This window comes from Trachemys scripta, chromosome 2 (genome assembly GCF_013100865.1).
Source record: "Trachemys scripta elegans isolate TJP31775 chromosome 2, CAS_Tse_1.0, whole genome shotgun sequence".
In the NCBI taxonomy this organism is placed as follows: Eukaryota; Metazoa; Chordata; order Testudines; family Emydidae; genus Trachemys; species Trachemys scripta.
This window is the reverse complement of record NC_048299.1, coordinates 248,526,997-248,541,283: the sequence shown is the minus strand read 5'-3', so window position 1 is coordinate 248,541,283 and position 14,287 is coordinate 248,526,997. Positions and strand designations below refer to the sequence as shown.

General features: G+C 41.1%; 1 protein-coding gene and 1 long non-coding RNA gene across 22 annotated transcripts in view; one reads left to right on the top strand and one right to left on the bottom strand.

Annotated features, from left to right (window-relative positions):
* Nucleotides 1-14,287, bottom strand: part of RIMS2 (regulating synaptic membrane exocytosis 2) — a 767,247-nt gene that overhangs the window by 7,748 nt on the left and 745,212 nt on the right. The window contains exon 1 of one of the 20 annotated variants that reach the window (XM_034763452.1): nt 8,537-8,742. The exons of the other annotated variants lie outside the window; for them this stretch is intronic. Within the exon in view, the coding sequence (XP_034619343.1) occupies nt 8,537-8,672 (136 nt within the window). The 5' untranslated portion in view covers nt 8,673-8,742. Of the gene's footprint in view, nt 1-8,536; nt 8,743-14,287 lie in introns of those variants that run through there. 20 annotated transcript variants of the gene reach the window in all.
* LOC117873739 overlaps nt 1-14,287 on the top strand; it is a 29,782-nt gene that overhangs the window by 7,855 nt on the left and 7,640 nt on the right. Inside the window, exon 3 of one of the 2 annotated variants that reach the window (XR_004644799.1) lies at nt 6,646-6,694. This is a non-coding gene — a long non-coding RNA (uncharacterized LOC117873739). Of the gene's footprint in view, nt 1-1,027; nt 3,743-6,645; nt 6,695-14,287 lie in introns of those variants that run through there. The other variant, XR_004644798.1, reaches the window with a different exon arrangement.

Here is a 14,287-nt window from a genome sequence, read left to right as displayed (position 1 = left end):
TGTCTGAGCTGCTATGGGATCTCTAATTCCAGCGAATGGTGTAGGGAAGCTTAAATTCCAGTTGCTTGGCCCTGTTCTATGCATAAATAGCTGACTTCAGCCTGTATACTGCCCAAGGCTTTTACTTTTAATCACTACAGTGATATGATGAATAATAGGACGATTAACTTTGCTGCAAAATTTTGGCCACTCATGAATTTAGCATCCAATAAAGCAAAATCAGTTTTTGCTACATCAAAACTAATTACATCCATCAATATCAATAAACATAAATACAAGAACTAAGAGCTTTGTATTAGATCTGAAAAATGAAGGGCAAAGGGTGACAATTTCATTTATATCTGCTTGTACTGTTCCAAGTGTCTACTGGTTTTATTATTTAGATTAAACTAATGGAAGTTGACAGCCAACTTCCAACATTGGTCCAGAATTGATCTAAAATCCAGTTACTATGTCAGGAACAAAAGAATATTCTTACACAGCTACATGGCCAAACAGGCATCTATCTACTGTACACTGCATTAAAATGGAGGCCACATAAAAGGTTCACAATATCGGAAACCCCATACTCTTCACATTAAGAGACATGCGTTCTTAGCCCCATTCAGTGTTAGTTTTTGTTCAGTTTATATTCAAGTCCTGATCATTCCCAATTCAGTGTTGTTATACTCTCTAATGCAAACATGATAGAACACTTCCACTGTGCATGATTCTACAAGGTCACTATAATACACCTTCAGAATGGTCTTTTGGTCTTGTCGTTAACTGTTGTTAATCATGTAAGGAAGAGTGACAATTCTAAATCTATTTGCTTTCACTCTTCAACAAAACTTACGTTAAGAATGAACACATATGTTGCAACTTGATTTACTGTGAAATTATGGAAGAGGCAAAAGAATCATCAGAGCAACAGCTGCTCAGGCTCAGCACATGTGCACCTATTTCAGCAGCTGTTCTGAGTGTGGCTATTGTGGTTTCTCATTTTAAAATATTCTTCTTTTCCCATTTCCATTTTATCTGAAACAAGTGACTCAGTTCAGATGAGAGGTCAGAGGGATGGCTGAGTGGAAGAAGGAACATTGCTGTAGCCATGAAGTAACCAGTCCAAAACTAACCTAAACCTTTATGTGTGTGTATAGGTTTCTAATCTGGAATAACTTTAAACACCCTCATCATCCCCAGCCGTTGATTGGGGTTGAAATAAAATTGTATGAGGAATCATTAATAATCGCTCAACAGAAGTCAATTTAGAGTTGTCTTATGGTCTCAAAAGAGACTGTCTGTCTTCTTAACTGCACAACACCACACCTTTATTTTTTCTGGGTATTTCTGAGCAGCTTCCTTTTCTCTTTTCCTCTCTGTACTCACTTGTATTTGCATTGATATTAGTGACAGTTATGTCTGTGCACCCATAAGAAGAATATATCTCTCTGTCTTGCCCCTTGTTACTTTGATAATTCAAACCTTACTATTTTCACCATTAAACTATTATTGTTGTTAAGTGACTCATTGTAAGATACAACAAATATAAAACCCATAATAGTTGCAATTCATATTTCACGTGATCATCATTTATCTAAGAAAATCTAAGTGGAACAGTGAATAAACCAAGAATGAAGTTTTATAGTTGTACAGAAAAAGTATTTGACATTAAGGAACAAATATATACTACTATCCAAAAAAAGTAATTTGTGCTAAATCTTTAGTTGCTTGTTTGGCCAAAATGTAACAAGGATAGACCCACAATACTTATGATGGAACACTTTCAGAAATTTTTGCCCAAAGCTACAAGGAGTAAACCTTAATTCATCACTCTGCAAAGTAAATTGCAGTACAGCTGCTGATTTGGGAATATACAAAACACACTAAATATAATCACAACTTCTGATCTTTTGTCTTTAACTAACTCCTAAACACTTTAACCTAGCTATAGCTAACTTTATTGATATTGTTACAGCACTGAGTGGTTCATGCACTGGAACCCAAGAAGTGGGTTATTTCTGTTAGGACAGAAAAATAAGTAGATGGCAAATGTAGGCTTATTAAATTATCCTAATCTACTTTTCTTTACAAATGTACAATTCCTGATAATAGGATATGAACAGACAGCACAACTCCTCACAGCAACTCTCCCTGGCTATTTTCCAGAATCAGAGTAATGTTCTCAAACCTCATGCACCATGGGCCTGATTCACAACTGCCTTGGATTTTGCATAGTCATCTACACCTCTGCAGAGTGAGCATAAAATGCTGCCATATTAGAATGGCACCATTTTACACCCACCTTGAACTGTGTCTACACAGACTTCACAAAGTACAAAGCAGTGGTGAATCAAGCCCACCCCAAACTATTAAAATCCCTAAAAAAAATAGAGCAAGTAATTTTGTTGAATAAAACTCTTATTTTATATAGTCTATATGAGGATTAGAGAAGTAGATATATATCCCCATCACTCAAACCATTCAACTCCCAGACTTTAATTTTGCTAGCTAGAGAGGTAAAAAGCTGATCATCTTCAGAGATAGTCTATGTTAAAACTACTAAGATCACTGCATTTCTGGGATATGCTATTAAATGCATTCATATAATTTTAGGTGGTATACTCTCTTCATGTGCTCATTAATGTTATCAGGAATTCTGTAGTGTCCTTGGTAGAATACACTTCTGTAAATTGTAAATGTTGTACATATTTAGGAGAAATCCTGCCTTTTTAAAAATTGTTTTTATTGTAGTTTTATTACTATTACTTATATTAGAAAAGTATACATTTGAAACATGCAATAATCATAGTAAAACCAATCTCTACTCAACTTTTGTTTATTGTTAGAGTTGCAAAGGACCATTATACACATTATCACCAGGATCTGTGTAACATTTTTGAGCAATGTAGAGAGTGTTTAAATAACTCACCACCCTCTGTTAGGACTTAATGAGAAAAATCTTGCCAAATAGTTGGATGACATTACACAAATTAGACACAGGCCTAAAGCCTATTTTTGCAGGTGAGATATAACAGATGAATATCTATACGACCCCAGGCAGCACAAAGAACATTATTTAAACAGACCCCTGCTGCCAAGGTTTAGTCCCAAACACTCTCCTAGATATAGTGCAAGTTTCACAATATAGTGGGGACTGCAGGTGTTTTCAAACAGTTCCGGCTACACATTTGTAACTCCAGCTGAAGCAATGGTGCCATGGAGTTTTACTATTCTGACTATATGGGAAACATCCAACGAAGTCAAAAGAGGAATACAGTTTTAAAGCTCTATCCAGTCACTTCAGTCAAATATTCAGGTTGCGTTAGGCTCTGACTCTAATATGTCTAATAAATGTCAGCCTGCCAGCTGATCTTTTCTAATTTTCTCCCTTGGATTTCCTGGTAGACTTGGGTCCCAGAATATGCAAGTTATGTTTCAGTCACATTTTTAATTTTGCTCAAGTTGTTTCAGCATTTTTTAAAAGATGATCTAGACATCTATGTCGCACTCATCACCACGGTATCTGAGTGTAGTTTGTTAAGTCCTCTTGGGGGTGAGGACAGACGTACAAGCTGCCTGAAATCACCTCCAGCTCTGCCAGAACAGCTGTAAAAGCAGGTGACGCTGACCATGGAGGGGCTAATTCCAGGGCAACCGAGAGCTTTGCTGATTCACTGCATCTTCTAGGCAGCTTTGCCAAGCTGCTGTTTAACATCATACACCAATATCACAATACCATTTAGAAGAGGAAGTAAAGGTTTGTATGAAAAAAGCCAAACAGCAAAAAGTTGGGAGTTCAGAGTGGAAGGGGCTGGGTGGGGTGTTTTTATGAACAAGTGCAAGGGACTGGGTGGAGTGTTTTTATGAAAAAACAAACCCCAAGCTGAATCCCTTATACTGTAACTGGGAGTCTGGCATGCGGGGGCGAGGGGAGGCAGGGAGATGCCTGGGTCCTCTGGGAAAGTTTGCAAGGGAGGAGGTCCCCAGTCCAAAGGGGTGTAGGATGAAAAGGCCAGGGGAGGGCTTCTGGGGGGCAAATGGGGAGCAGCCCCTAATCAGAATAATCTCTTTTCGCTATGTTAGAATGCTTTTTTCCTAACCAGGCTAGATTCACTGGTGCACTCCAGCTCCTATGCCACATTTTGACAATCGAAACCTGGTCTGATCAGCCAGTTAAAGTGGGGGCTTGTCTACACTACAGACACTACTGCAGCACATTTATGGTGCTGCAGCTGTTCTGCTGGAGCGCAATAGCATAGACATGCTACAGTGGTAGAAGGTGTTTTTCTGTTGCTGTAGTTAATCCACCCCATGAATGAATTCTTCCTTTGAGCTAGCAGTATCTCTACCGGGGCTTAGGTCGGCTTAACTAGTTCACAGCCCTTAGCAACGTAATTAGATCAATCTAAGTGTTCGGTGTAGACCAGGCCTGGGTTAATGAAATAGCAAAACGTAGCTGGAGTATACCAATGAACATGTCCCTATATGGGGAAGGATCAAATCCTACCCAAACATTGTGTGTATCTCAGTGGTATTTAGAAGATGTTTCAGTTGTTGGTGAGGGCTGGCTTTCTATCTAGGTCAGGTAACATTTCTATGATATGGAAGCACACATACTATCAGTGCCTGACTTAGGCCTTGTTTAGACTGATGGCGGCATTGCTGGCATGTAAGATATGTGAAGTTACACACTGCAGTGAAAATTAGGCTGTGTCCACACTGTGGTGTGTAGCTACTTGTGGTAGTGAAAATCAGGCCTTCCTCCTGCCAGAGCCCAGAAAAAGCTTAGCAAACTCAAACTCACCATTTTTACATCATGGAACAATCTCACACTGTGGCAGTGTGGCCATCTAAAAAGTCACAAACTCAAGTCACAGGGTGAATTCCTGAGTTCTATGAAGTCAGTGTCAAAATTCCCATTCATTTCAATGGGGCCAGGATTTCATATTAAAAGTGGCTGGATTAGACAGGTGGAGATTGTCACCCAAACCTTTCCCCATGCTAAATTTGATTTAATTTTGTTCCAAATATCAAACACTTCTTTCAGTAGGGGCTAAACTTTAACTGTCAGTTAATATGACACAGTAATGCTAAAAAAAATTCCTTTGATAGCATCTATATGTGACTCAGGCTTTGCTGTAATACCATATAGATGGCTATTGATGTGTGTGTGTCCACCATACAGTTCTCTCTGGCTGTCTAATTTAGAATTAGCTTCTTAATAATGTTTTTTACTATACATACCATAGATAAAAATAATAATGAAATAAAATGTTATTCAGAATAAATAACTGGCTGAAACTTCAATGTCCACACAGATGCTTCAACATAGAGGCAACTAGGAAACATAAAGCACTCTGTATACTGGAAAAGTTGCTCAATTTCTTATCTCTTATTCATGATTGTTACAATCATTATATCTCAGCAATACAATTTATGTTATAAATTGACTAAGGGCTAGCTTTTCCAGTCTGCTAAGTGGCTCGCAGTAGTCTTAAAGTGGCTGAAGATTGCCAGTGGAGAATTCTTCCTGTGCAGGGGAACTCTGAGTTACCTCTGCCTTCTATGCCCAACTGCCACCTCCTGGGGGCATTCTTGCAGACAGGCTGAGGGGGAGATGTGGTGAAGTAGAGCAAGCTTTGTTACACCCAATTGTCCACGGTCATAAATTCTCTGTGACATAAGCTAAGGCTGCCTATGGGCAGGACCTAACTTGCACTGAAGGTCAGGTGATTCTGAATCAGGGAGCTCCCTGTGTCCATCCTTCTCCACTATATTTGGGCATAACTTGGATGTAGTGGGGAGTCAGGACCTAAATCAATTTCCATTGGGCTATGTTCTCTCAAACATGGTATTAAAAATTGTAGCTTAACTCTTATTAATAAATTTGATTGACTTACACTTTGATCACTTCTAAAATGAAGATTATTATCCACATTGTATCTTTCCAGATGTAAAAATACATATATGTGTATTCAATTCAATGGTTTATGGACCAAAGGTCCTCCAGTCAGTTTTACAAATCCACACAAATGTCCCGAAAGACAGATTTTCCATTTGTACTAGTATGTCTGATTTAGCTGAATTTTTTTGTAAAAGCTCATATGGTGAGACATCTATCTTTTGCCTACGCACCACATGCAGCAGTTATTCCACCTCAGGGCTGGAACAGTTTACTCATGAAATGAGTTTGGGATCTGCCTTTTCAGATGACTGCATACAAAGATCATGGAGGGGAGAAGTTGTTTGTGTATACTGCTCACTTTGGATCAAACCACACCTACTTATGGGATCTGACAACATATGAAAGTAATGATATAAAATGGTTCAGAATATGGCAGATCCTGATCTGGGTGCAGAGGCTACTTAGAGCCCATCAAATACATCTAATGTTTATTTTCACAGATTCACTCAGTGTGTTTGAGAGATGAATTTGACTTCCATGCCTTTTCATTCCCTTTATAACCTCATGTGTATCCAAAATATCAGGCAGCAGAAACCCAAATTCACACAAATTATGTGGGAAACATATTTCAATGTTTTCATTTAAATTACATGAGAATCATTGTCATATATGGTTGAACTCAGAATATGGTCAGTTATTAGAGGTTAACAAAACACTGAAAAGTGTACATACATCTTTTTGTTTGTTTGTTCTGATAGAGAGTCAAAAACAACCAGGATGGGAAAATATACAAACTGATATTACAAAGTAAGTAAAGGAAGGATTGTATATATGCCAATTCATTTTTAATTAGATATTTTAGTTGTTCCTCTACCAACTTACTATCCATTCACTGGAAAAGTTCTTTAAGGTGGTTGAAATTTCATTAAAATACCAATCATCAGTTTTTAACATACAAAGGCACCTACTGAATAGTAATTATTTATCTAGAGAAACAAAGTAAGTAGGCCAAAATAAATAACTAGGTGCACCAATACCATGTTGATGAGACAGGATACATATAATAATTGTAACCCATGCTAGAAAATGGAAGAACAACTGTTTTGAAATGTACAGAGATGTTCTTTTAAAAGAAAATCTAAATACATTCAGCATAATTGATGGTAATTTAATTGCTTTAAAAACAGCATGTTTTTAACAAGAAATTTTGGAGCATATTTTAATTACTATTTCTGAAGACATAAACCTTAAATTCCTTGTGATAAATGCCAATTAAATTTAAAATAGTTCTACCTGTAAAATTATGAAAATGCCCATTTATTTTTTTCTGTTTTCTTTTTCAATTTTCAAAACATGAGCTCAAGAAAAATCATTTGTAGCCTAGCAAGAATTTGGTATTATGCGTAAGTACATATATTTTCTATGAGTACACTCCAAACGGTAAATGATAAAAAGATAAAATCTGGTTTTTCAGGTTCTGTGTTAATTAGGTAGCTCAGTTTTCCTAATTTTCCATTAGAATTATCTATTTTAACTAGTCAAATATGAGTTGAATTAATTTACAACTGTTATTTGGGAAAATATATTTCCCACATAAGGGTCTGATCCTGTAACTCACATAAGTAAATCATATTTATGCTAATAGCCCTACTGAATTGAGTGGGGCTACTTTCATGAACAGAGATTATTTACATGAGCCAGGATTTACAGGATCTGGCTCTAAAACTAGGTCTTTTGCCTACATCCATAAAATGAATGACTAAGGAAGTGTTAAATAGGGACAGTATTTAATTATTCAAAACGGACTGTAACTGTTTTGGAATTGGTGTGTTAACTACAGAGTAAGAACTGTTGGCAAGCTCAATCTTGCCAACAAAGTCTTAGAAGAGTGTATTTACTGCTCTCCAGACAGTTTACTAAAGAAAATAAAACCGAAAAACCCAGGAACACTTTCCTGTATAAATAATACTTAGCAAATGATCTAATGTCAAAATTACTCTTAATGGTTTCATTGCCCATGTAAAAGGCTTCTTCTAAATTACAGCTCAGTTCTGATTTACAAAGCAGCGTGTCACTAATTACACTCTTAACACAAAGAATTCCAAGCGTATTATTATTTGTAATACACGCAACAGATTCAATTATATATACTTGGGGCGTTCAAAATGTAAACAGGAAGCCATTTAAAACCGGGAAACAATCTACCGTCGAGGACCTCAGCACTATCCTCATCTAAATGGGGAAAAACGAAGCTCGACAGTTAAGCACTGAGCTGGTTTTGCACGTTAGTCGCCACATCATCCTATAAGAATCCAACCACCGCTTTAAACAGCAAACGTGACACTTCCCCCCCCGCCCCCCCGCTTGCTTTGCTTGAGGGTTACAGGGACAAGCCCCACCATGGGCGCAGCGCTCCCCGGCCAGCACTGGGCATGGCACCGCGCGCCCCAGCCGGCAGCCCAGAGCGGAGCTCCCGGCCCTCGGGGGGCTGCGCGCTGTCTGAGCTCGCTCCTGCCCGCTCTGGCTGCCACCCCAGGGTTCAAGGCATCCCCCGCCCCAGCGAGTCCCACGTACAGCTCCTGGGAGTTGGCTAAACCGCCCGGGGCATCCCCACCCCGCCGCCAGCCTGCCCCGCGCCCGGCTCCTCACCGCCATCGTCCTCCTCCTCCTCCAGGGAGCTCATGCAGGGGAAGTAGACGGCGAGCGCCTCGAAGGAGGCGGAGAGGCTGCTCCGGCTCGGGGACCTCTGCACGCTGCGCCCCGCGCGCGGCCCCTGCCGGCCCATCCTGCCTTTGGCGCGGTACAAGAAGCGAGGCGTCTTGGCGGCTTGCGCAGCCTGGCAGCAGGTGCCGCCGGAGCCTCGGCAGCGGGGAGGGGGCAGGCGGCCCCTTTCCCCGGGCTACGGGGCTCGGCGGGCGCACAGGGAGCGGCCGGCCCCGCCAGTCAGCAGGCGACCGCGCTCCCGGGCTTGGCGCTAGACCCAACTCTTCTCTGCCCTCAGCGGCTCTGCTGCTGGCTCGGGGGAGAGCGAGCGGCGGCGTCCAGCCGAGCCCGGGAACTAGCCGTCAGCGAGCCCTGCCTCCGGGACTGCTGCTGAGGGTCGGAGCCAAAGCCATGTCATGTGCAGCTCGCAGCTGGGAGTCAATACCGACTGCTCGGCGTGAAGGCAGGAGAACAGCCAGCCCCGGCTCTGCTGGCGCGCGCAAAGCGCTCAGCAAACTCTCTGTCGACTCCTCTCTCTGTTAATAGGTGAGCTAGCGAGTGAGTCCCCCAAATCCAGAAGTTGAAGCAGCGGGAAAAGGGCCGCAGGCTCAGAGAGGAGACAGTGCTAGAGAGAGCAGCTGGTGTCAAGGTTTTCTTTTATCACATTTGTCCGTCTACTTTACTTTTTCGATAGGGGGCTCCTAAGGAGCAGCACTACTGCCTCTGCTCATGGGTCCTCAGCGTTCATGGCGTGGACTTCATAGTTGGTTGTTAGTCTACACTTTTCTATCACCCCAACTTTGTTAAGTGATATCAGAACATATAGAATGTCTCCTTGGTGGTGCAATCTGTTAGTTTTATTAATAGAATATGTAGTACTTGGATATTAAGCACAGAACAACCCAAAGCACTGGCTATGGTAAAAAAGGGCTATTTACTACAGTATTGTAAAACTTTCACTGTATTTAATGAATTATTCTACAACAATCTGCGACAATGCAAAAGAGGCATCAAGTCAACAAAACTGCTTTAGAACTCATACAAGTGGAGCTTTCTGACTGGCTATTTTATATCCATATATATAATGCCCAGTAAATGAAACATTAACTGTTTTTAAGCTTATGTATTAACTCCTCAATAATAAATTATTATTATGTAGGGTCTGAATGCAAAATGCCTAACTGATGTTCATGCAAGATGCTTATAGGATCAGGTCATTGGAGCAAATTTTGATTGAGTTGGTCTCTTGAAAGGAATATTCATGCCTAGATAATAAGAAGTTATAAACGGTCAATATTATTATTCTTCCACTATGGTAAAGAATCACTTTTAGATGGAACATATGATCCCTCTTTACTCATAAAAAGTGATTCTTGTGTATTTGTAATCATGTGCCACTAGCTATTTTTACAGTGTGCATCACATTTTTTTATTTCCAAATCATTATAATCTAGTATTCCTATTAAGCTATATGTTAGATATGACCAAATAAAAAAAGAGAAAGAGCCAAATAAATGGAGAAAACGTTGCTCTTCTTCCGTGAGCAACTAAACAAGAAAAAAACGACATTAAAATGTCCACAAGAGCATACACAATTGAATGTTAAAATGAGGCTATGGGTATGCCTACCCTGCAATGTAAGCCCAGGGTTTGAAATCAGGCTCAAGCCTAACTTCTGTCTACACACACAAATCGCACTAACCCAGGGCTTGGTCCCAGGATCCCACAGAGGTAGAGGATCTGCACCTGACTCAAGCCGAAGCCCAGGGTTCAAGCCCTGTTGCTTTGCAATGTAGACGCAGCCCCACTGCACTCACGCTTTGGAAGTCTGTCAAAAGTATTCCACAATCCCATAGGCTGACTTTCTTTGTCCTCTGGACAGCCAAGTTTTTCCACGCTGTGCCATGAACAAAGGTCTAGAGCAGCCGCATTTTGGGAGAGCACTAGGAAGCCTGGAATACAGGCAAGTCTCATCTTACGCGGGGGTTCCGTTCCGCGGTTAGCGCGTAAAGGGAAAACCGCGTATAGTGAAACACTCATTGAGTTCAATGGCGGGCAGAATCGCCCGCACTACAGATGCAGTTTTTATATTGTTGTTTTTCTTTTTTTCCCCCCGTTTTTGCCGACCGTGCAAAGCTGAATTTGCGCATGTTAAATGTGCCTAAGGCTTGGTCTACACTACCCCCCCCAATTCGAACTAAGGTACGCAACTTCAGCTACGTGAATAACGTAGCTGAAGTCGAAGTACCTTAGTTCGAACTTACCTTGGTCCACACGCGGCAGGCAGGCTCCCCCGTCGACTCCGCGGTACTCCTCTCGCCGAGCTGGAGTACCGCAGTCGACGGCAAGCACTTCCGGGTTCGACTTATCGCGTCCAGACTAGACGCGATAAGTCGAACCCAGAACTTCGATTTCCAGCCGTCGAACTAGCTGGTAAGTGTAGCCAAGGCCTAAGATGTGACTTGCCTGTATGAGTGGTTGGACTCAGGCCCGCATAATGCAATGTTGGAGCCCCAGGTTGGGACCCAGGGTTCAGCAATTCCTAACCTGGGGTTACAAATGAGTGTAGATCCTCAAGCCCTAAGTTAACAAACCCAGGGTCTGCTAACTTGAATTTTACTAACCCTGTGCTTACATTGCAGTGAAGACATACCCTGTGGCAAATTTTGTCTGTAATATCACATGCTGCATTGATATTCAGCCACTCATATTATATCATTTTCCTTATATTTCACAAGGCTGTGTATCACTATATTTTTATTAGATCAAAAAAAACCACCCCAGATATTCCATGCAGTACATTTTAAATTATGCATATTCCTTGTCAATGATAAACCTACTTGAGCCTGTTTGTCATTTATGCTTAGACACCTCCTTCTCCCACCCCCTGTACACCGCTGGGGCAGCATAAAGGGGCTTTAAAGTGGGTGTAAATGTAATTTATGCCACTTCAAAGCCCCTTTTCACTTCCAGAGCTGTGTAATGGAGCCATATATATTAGTTTCTATTATAAAATCATCAATAACATTTAAGGGCTAAATTCCACGGGGGGGGGGGAGAGGGACGGGAGGGGGAACAGCAAAGTAACAGATTGTGCACATTATTGGTTCTTTCTATATAATTGGGATAACATGTCTAATTTACCCAAATAATGGATTCTTCAGAGCTAACAGTGAGAGAATTCTCTCTAGTTAATCCTCTCCACCTTGGACTATTCTGCATTATATTCAGTTACTTGCAAACTGCAGATAAACTTTGTTTCAAGCTAAGGATGGAATGCAAGTCAACATTTTTTGTTTGCAGCTCACTCTAAAATTTAAATCTGTCCTAAAATACAAAAATAAACTCTAAAATACAGTATTGAAATCAATGGCTAAAAGGCTTGTGGGTCAAGTTTTCTACACCTTTACACCGGTCTTCAAATAAATGGTTGAAGCAGAGATGTAAAATGGCCTTTGTGTTTGCAGATCATTCTGCCTATTAATATAAACTAAAGTGCATTAAAAATAAAATATTTGATATGTGCAAGTACTGCAAAATTCTGAACAGAATTGCCCATGGTTTGATTTATTTTAGTTTTCACTAAAGAGTCCTTTTGGGATATAGAATGTAAAAACAGTAAATCTTAGTTACACTTCAGTTGAACTATCACTGATTTCCATAAAAACTGTTGCATAAAAATGAAAAGAAATATGACAGGGACACAGAGGAAAAATAAAACACTGGTTGAGCAACTACAACTGTGACTTGTACAGAAGCCAGGACAAACAATAGAATCTGCTTTCAAGCATGCCACAAGATTTACACCATTTTTTAATCAATTTCTGCCATTTTCCCTAAAGCATTTTCAGGAAATTTGTAGCACACCTTTTGTATTACAAAAAAAAAAAAAAAGACAATATAAGCTACTGGACAGAGTATGGAGTTGTGAGATAAGAATTTCAGAGTTCTAATACTGGTTCTAGCCCTGACGTAGGGCATGGTTACACTTGCAGATGTAGAGCGCTTTGAGTTAAACCAGCCTTTGTAGAGTGCAGTAGGGAAAGCACTGCAATCTGTCTACATTGATAGCTTCAAGCACATTGGCATGGCCACATTGCAGCACTTGCAGCGGCATTGGGAGTGGTGCATTATGGGCAGCTATCCCAGCATGCAAGTGGCTGCAACGTGCTTTTCAAATGGGGGAGGAGGGGTGGAGTGTGTCAGGGAGTGTGTTGTGTGTATGTTGGGGGAGAGAGAGTGGGTTTTTGGGGGGCTGAGAACATGTCAGCATGCTGTCTTGTAAGTTCAGACAGCAGCAGACCTCGCCCTCCCCTCCCGCCTCTCTCGCTCACACACAGCATTCCACGGTAATGGCTTGCATACCGGCTGTCAGAAACGGAGCTTTGAAAGGGCATTTCTGCATTCCTACAGGAGTTCAAAACAATGACAAGAGTGGCCACTTGACTTAAGGGGATTATAGGACGTTTCCGGAGGTCGATCAGAGAGCAATAACGCAACACCTCGTTCACACTGATGCCTGGGCATTGTAGCCAAGGCACAGCAAACGTTATTCCTCTTGCCGAGGTGGAGTACCAACAGCGCTGTAGCCGCGGAGTCAGAGCGCTCTACGTGTCTTGCCAGTGTGGACGGGGAGTGAGCTAGTGTGCATGGGGTTCCTTTATTGTGCTCTAACTCGCAAATGTAGCCAAGCCCTTACTGTGTGCCATGGACAAATTTTGTGTCTTCTCTATGAACAAATTTCCTCTTCTGTGAAATGGGTATATTATTAACATTTACCGGTAATTATTATCTCCATCCAGAAGAGATGGAGTTGGAAAGATTATAACTAGTGCTTGTATTGAACTGAAAATATTTTCAAGCTTTCCTTGTACGTCAAGTTTTCTACACCTTTAATAATTTTTGCTGCTCTCTGCTGGACTTTTGGCAATTTGTCCACATCTTTCCCAAAACGTGATGCCCAGAACTGGACACAGTACTCCAGTTGAGGCCCTACGAGTGCTCAACAGAGTAGAAGAATTACTTCTAGTGTCTTGCCTACAACACTCCTGTTAATATATCCCGGAATGATTGGGTTTTTTTGCAACAGTATTACATTGTTGACTCATATTTAATTTGTGATTCACGATAACCCCAGATCTCCTTCCTAGGCAGTAATTTCTCGTTTTGTATTTGTGCTCAGGAACATAAGAATGGCCATACTGGGTCAGACCAAAGGTCCATCTAGCCCAGTATCCTATCTTCCGACAGCATCCAATGCCAGGTGCTTCAGAGGGAATGAACAGAATAGGCAATCATCAAATGATCCATCCTCTGCTATTGCTATTGACTATTTCTGTAGTACTTTGTATTGTCCATATTTAATTTCATCCTATTTATTTCAGACCGTTTCTCAAGATCCTTTTGAATTTTAATCCTGTCCTCCAAAGTGCTTGCCACCTGCTCCCAACTTGGTATTGTCTGTAAGCTTTATAAGAGTACTCTCTATGCCATTACCCAAATCATTTATGAAGCTATTGAATAGAACCAGACCCAAGACAGATCCCATGTAGTTCTAGGACAAACTATTACACTTCCTTACTTTGGACCACATCCACCCTTCCCATGCTTAAAACCACTGGGAGGAGGTCTGGTAGAGGAAATCTCTGCAAGGAAGCTTCCTCCACCTGCCTCTAAAATCCTTCCAAATTATCCCAT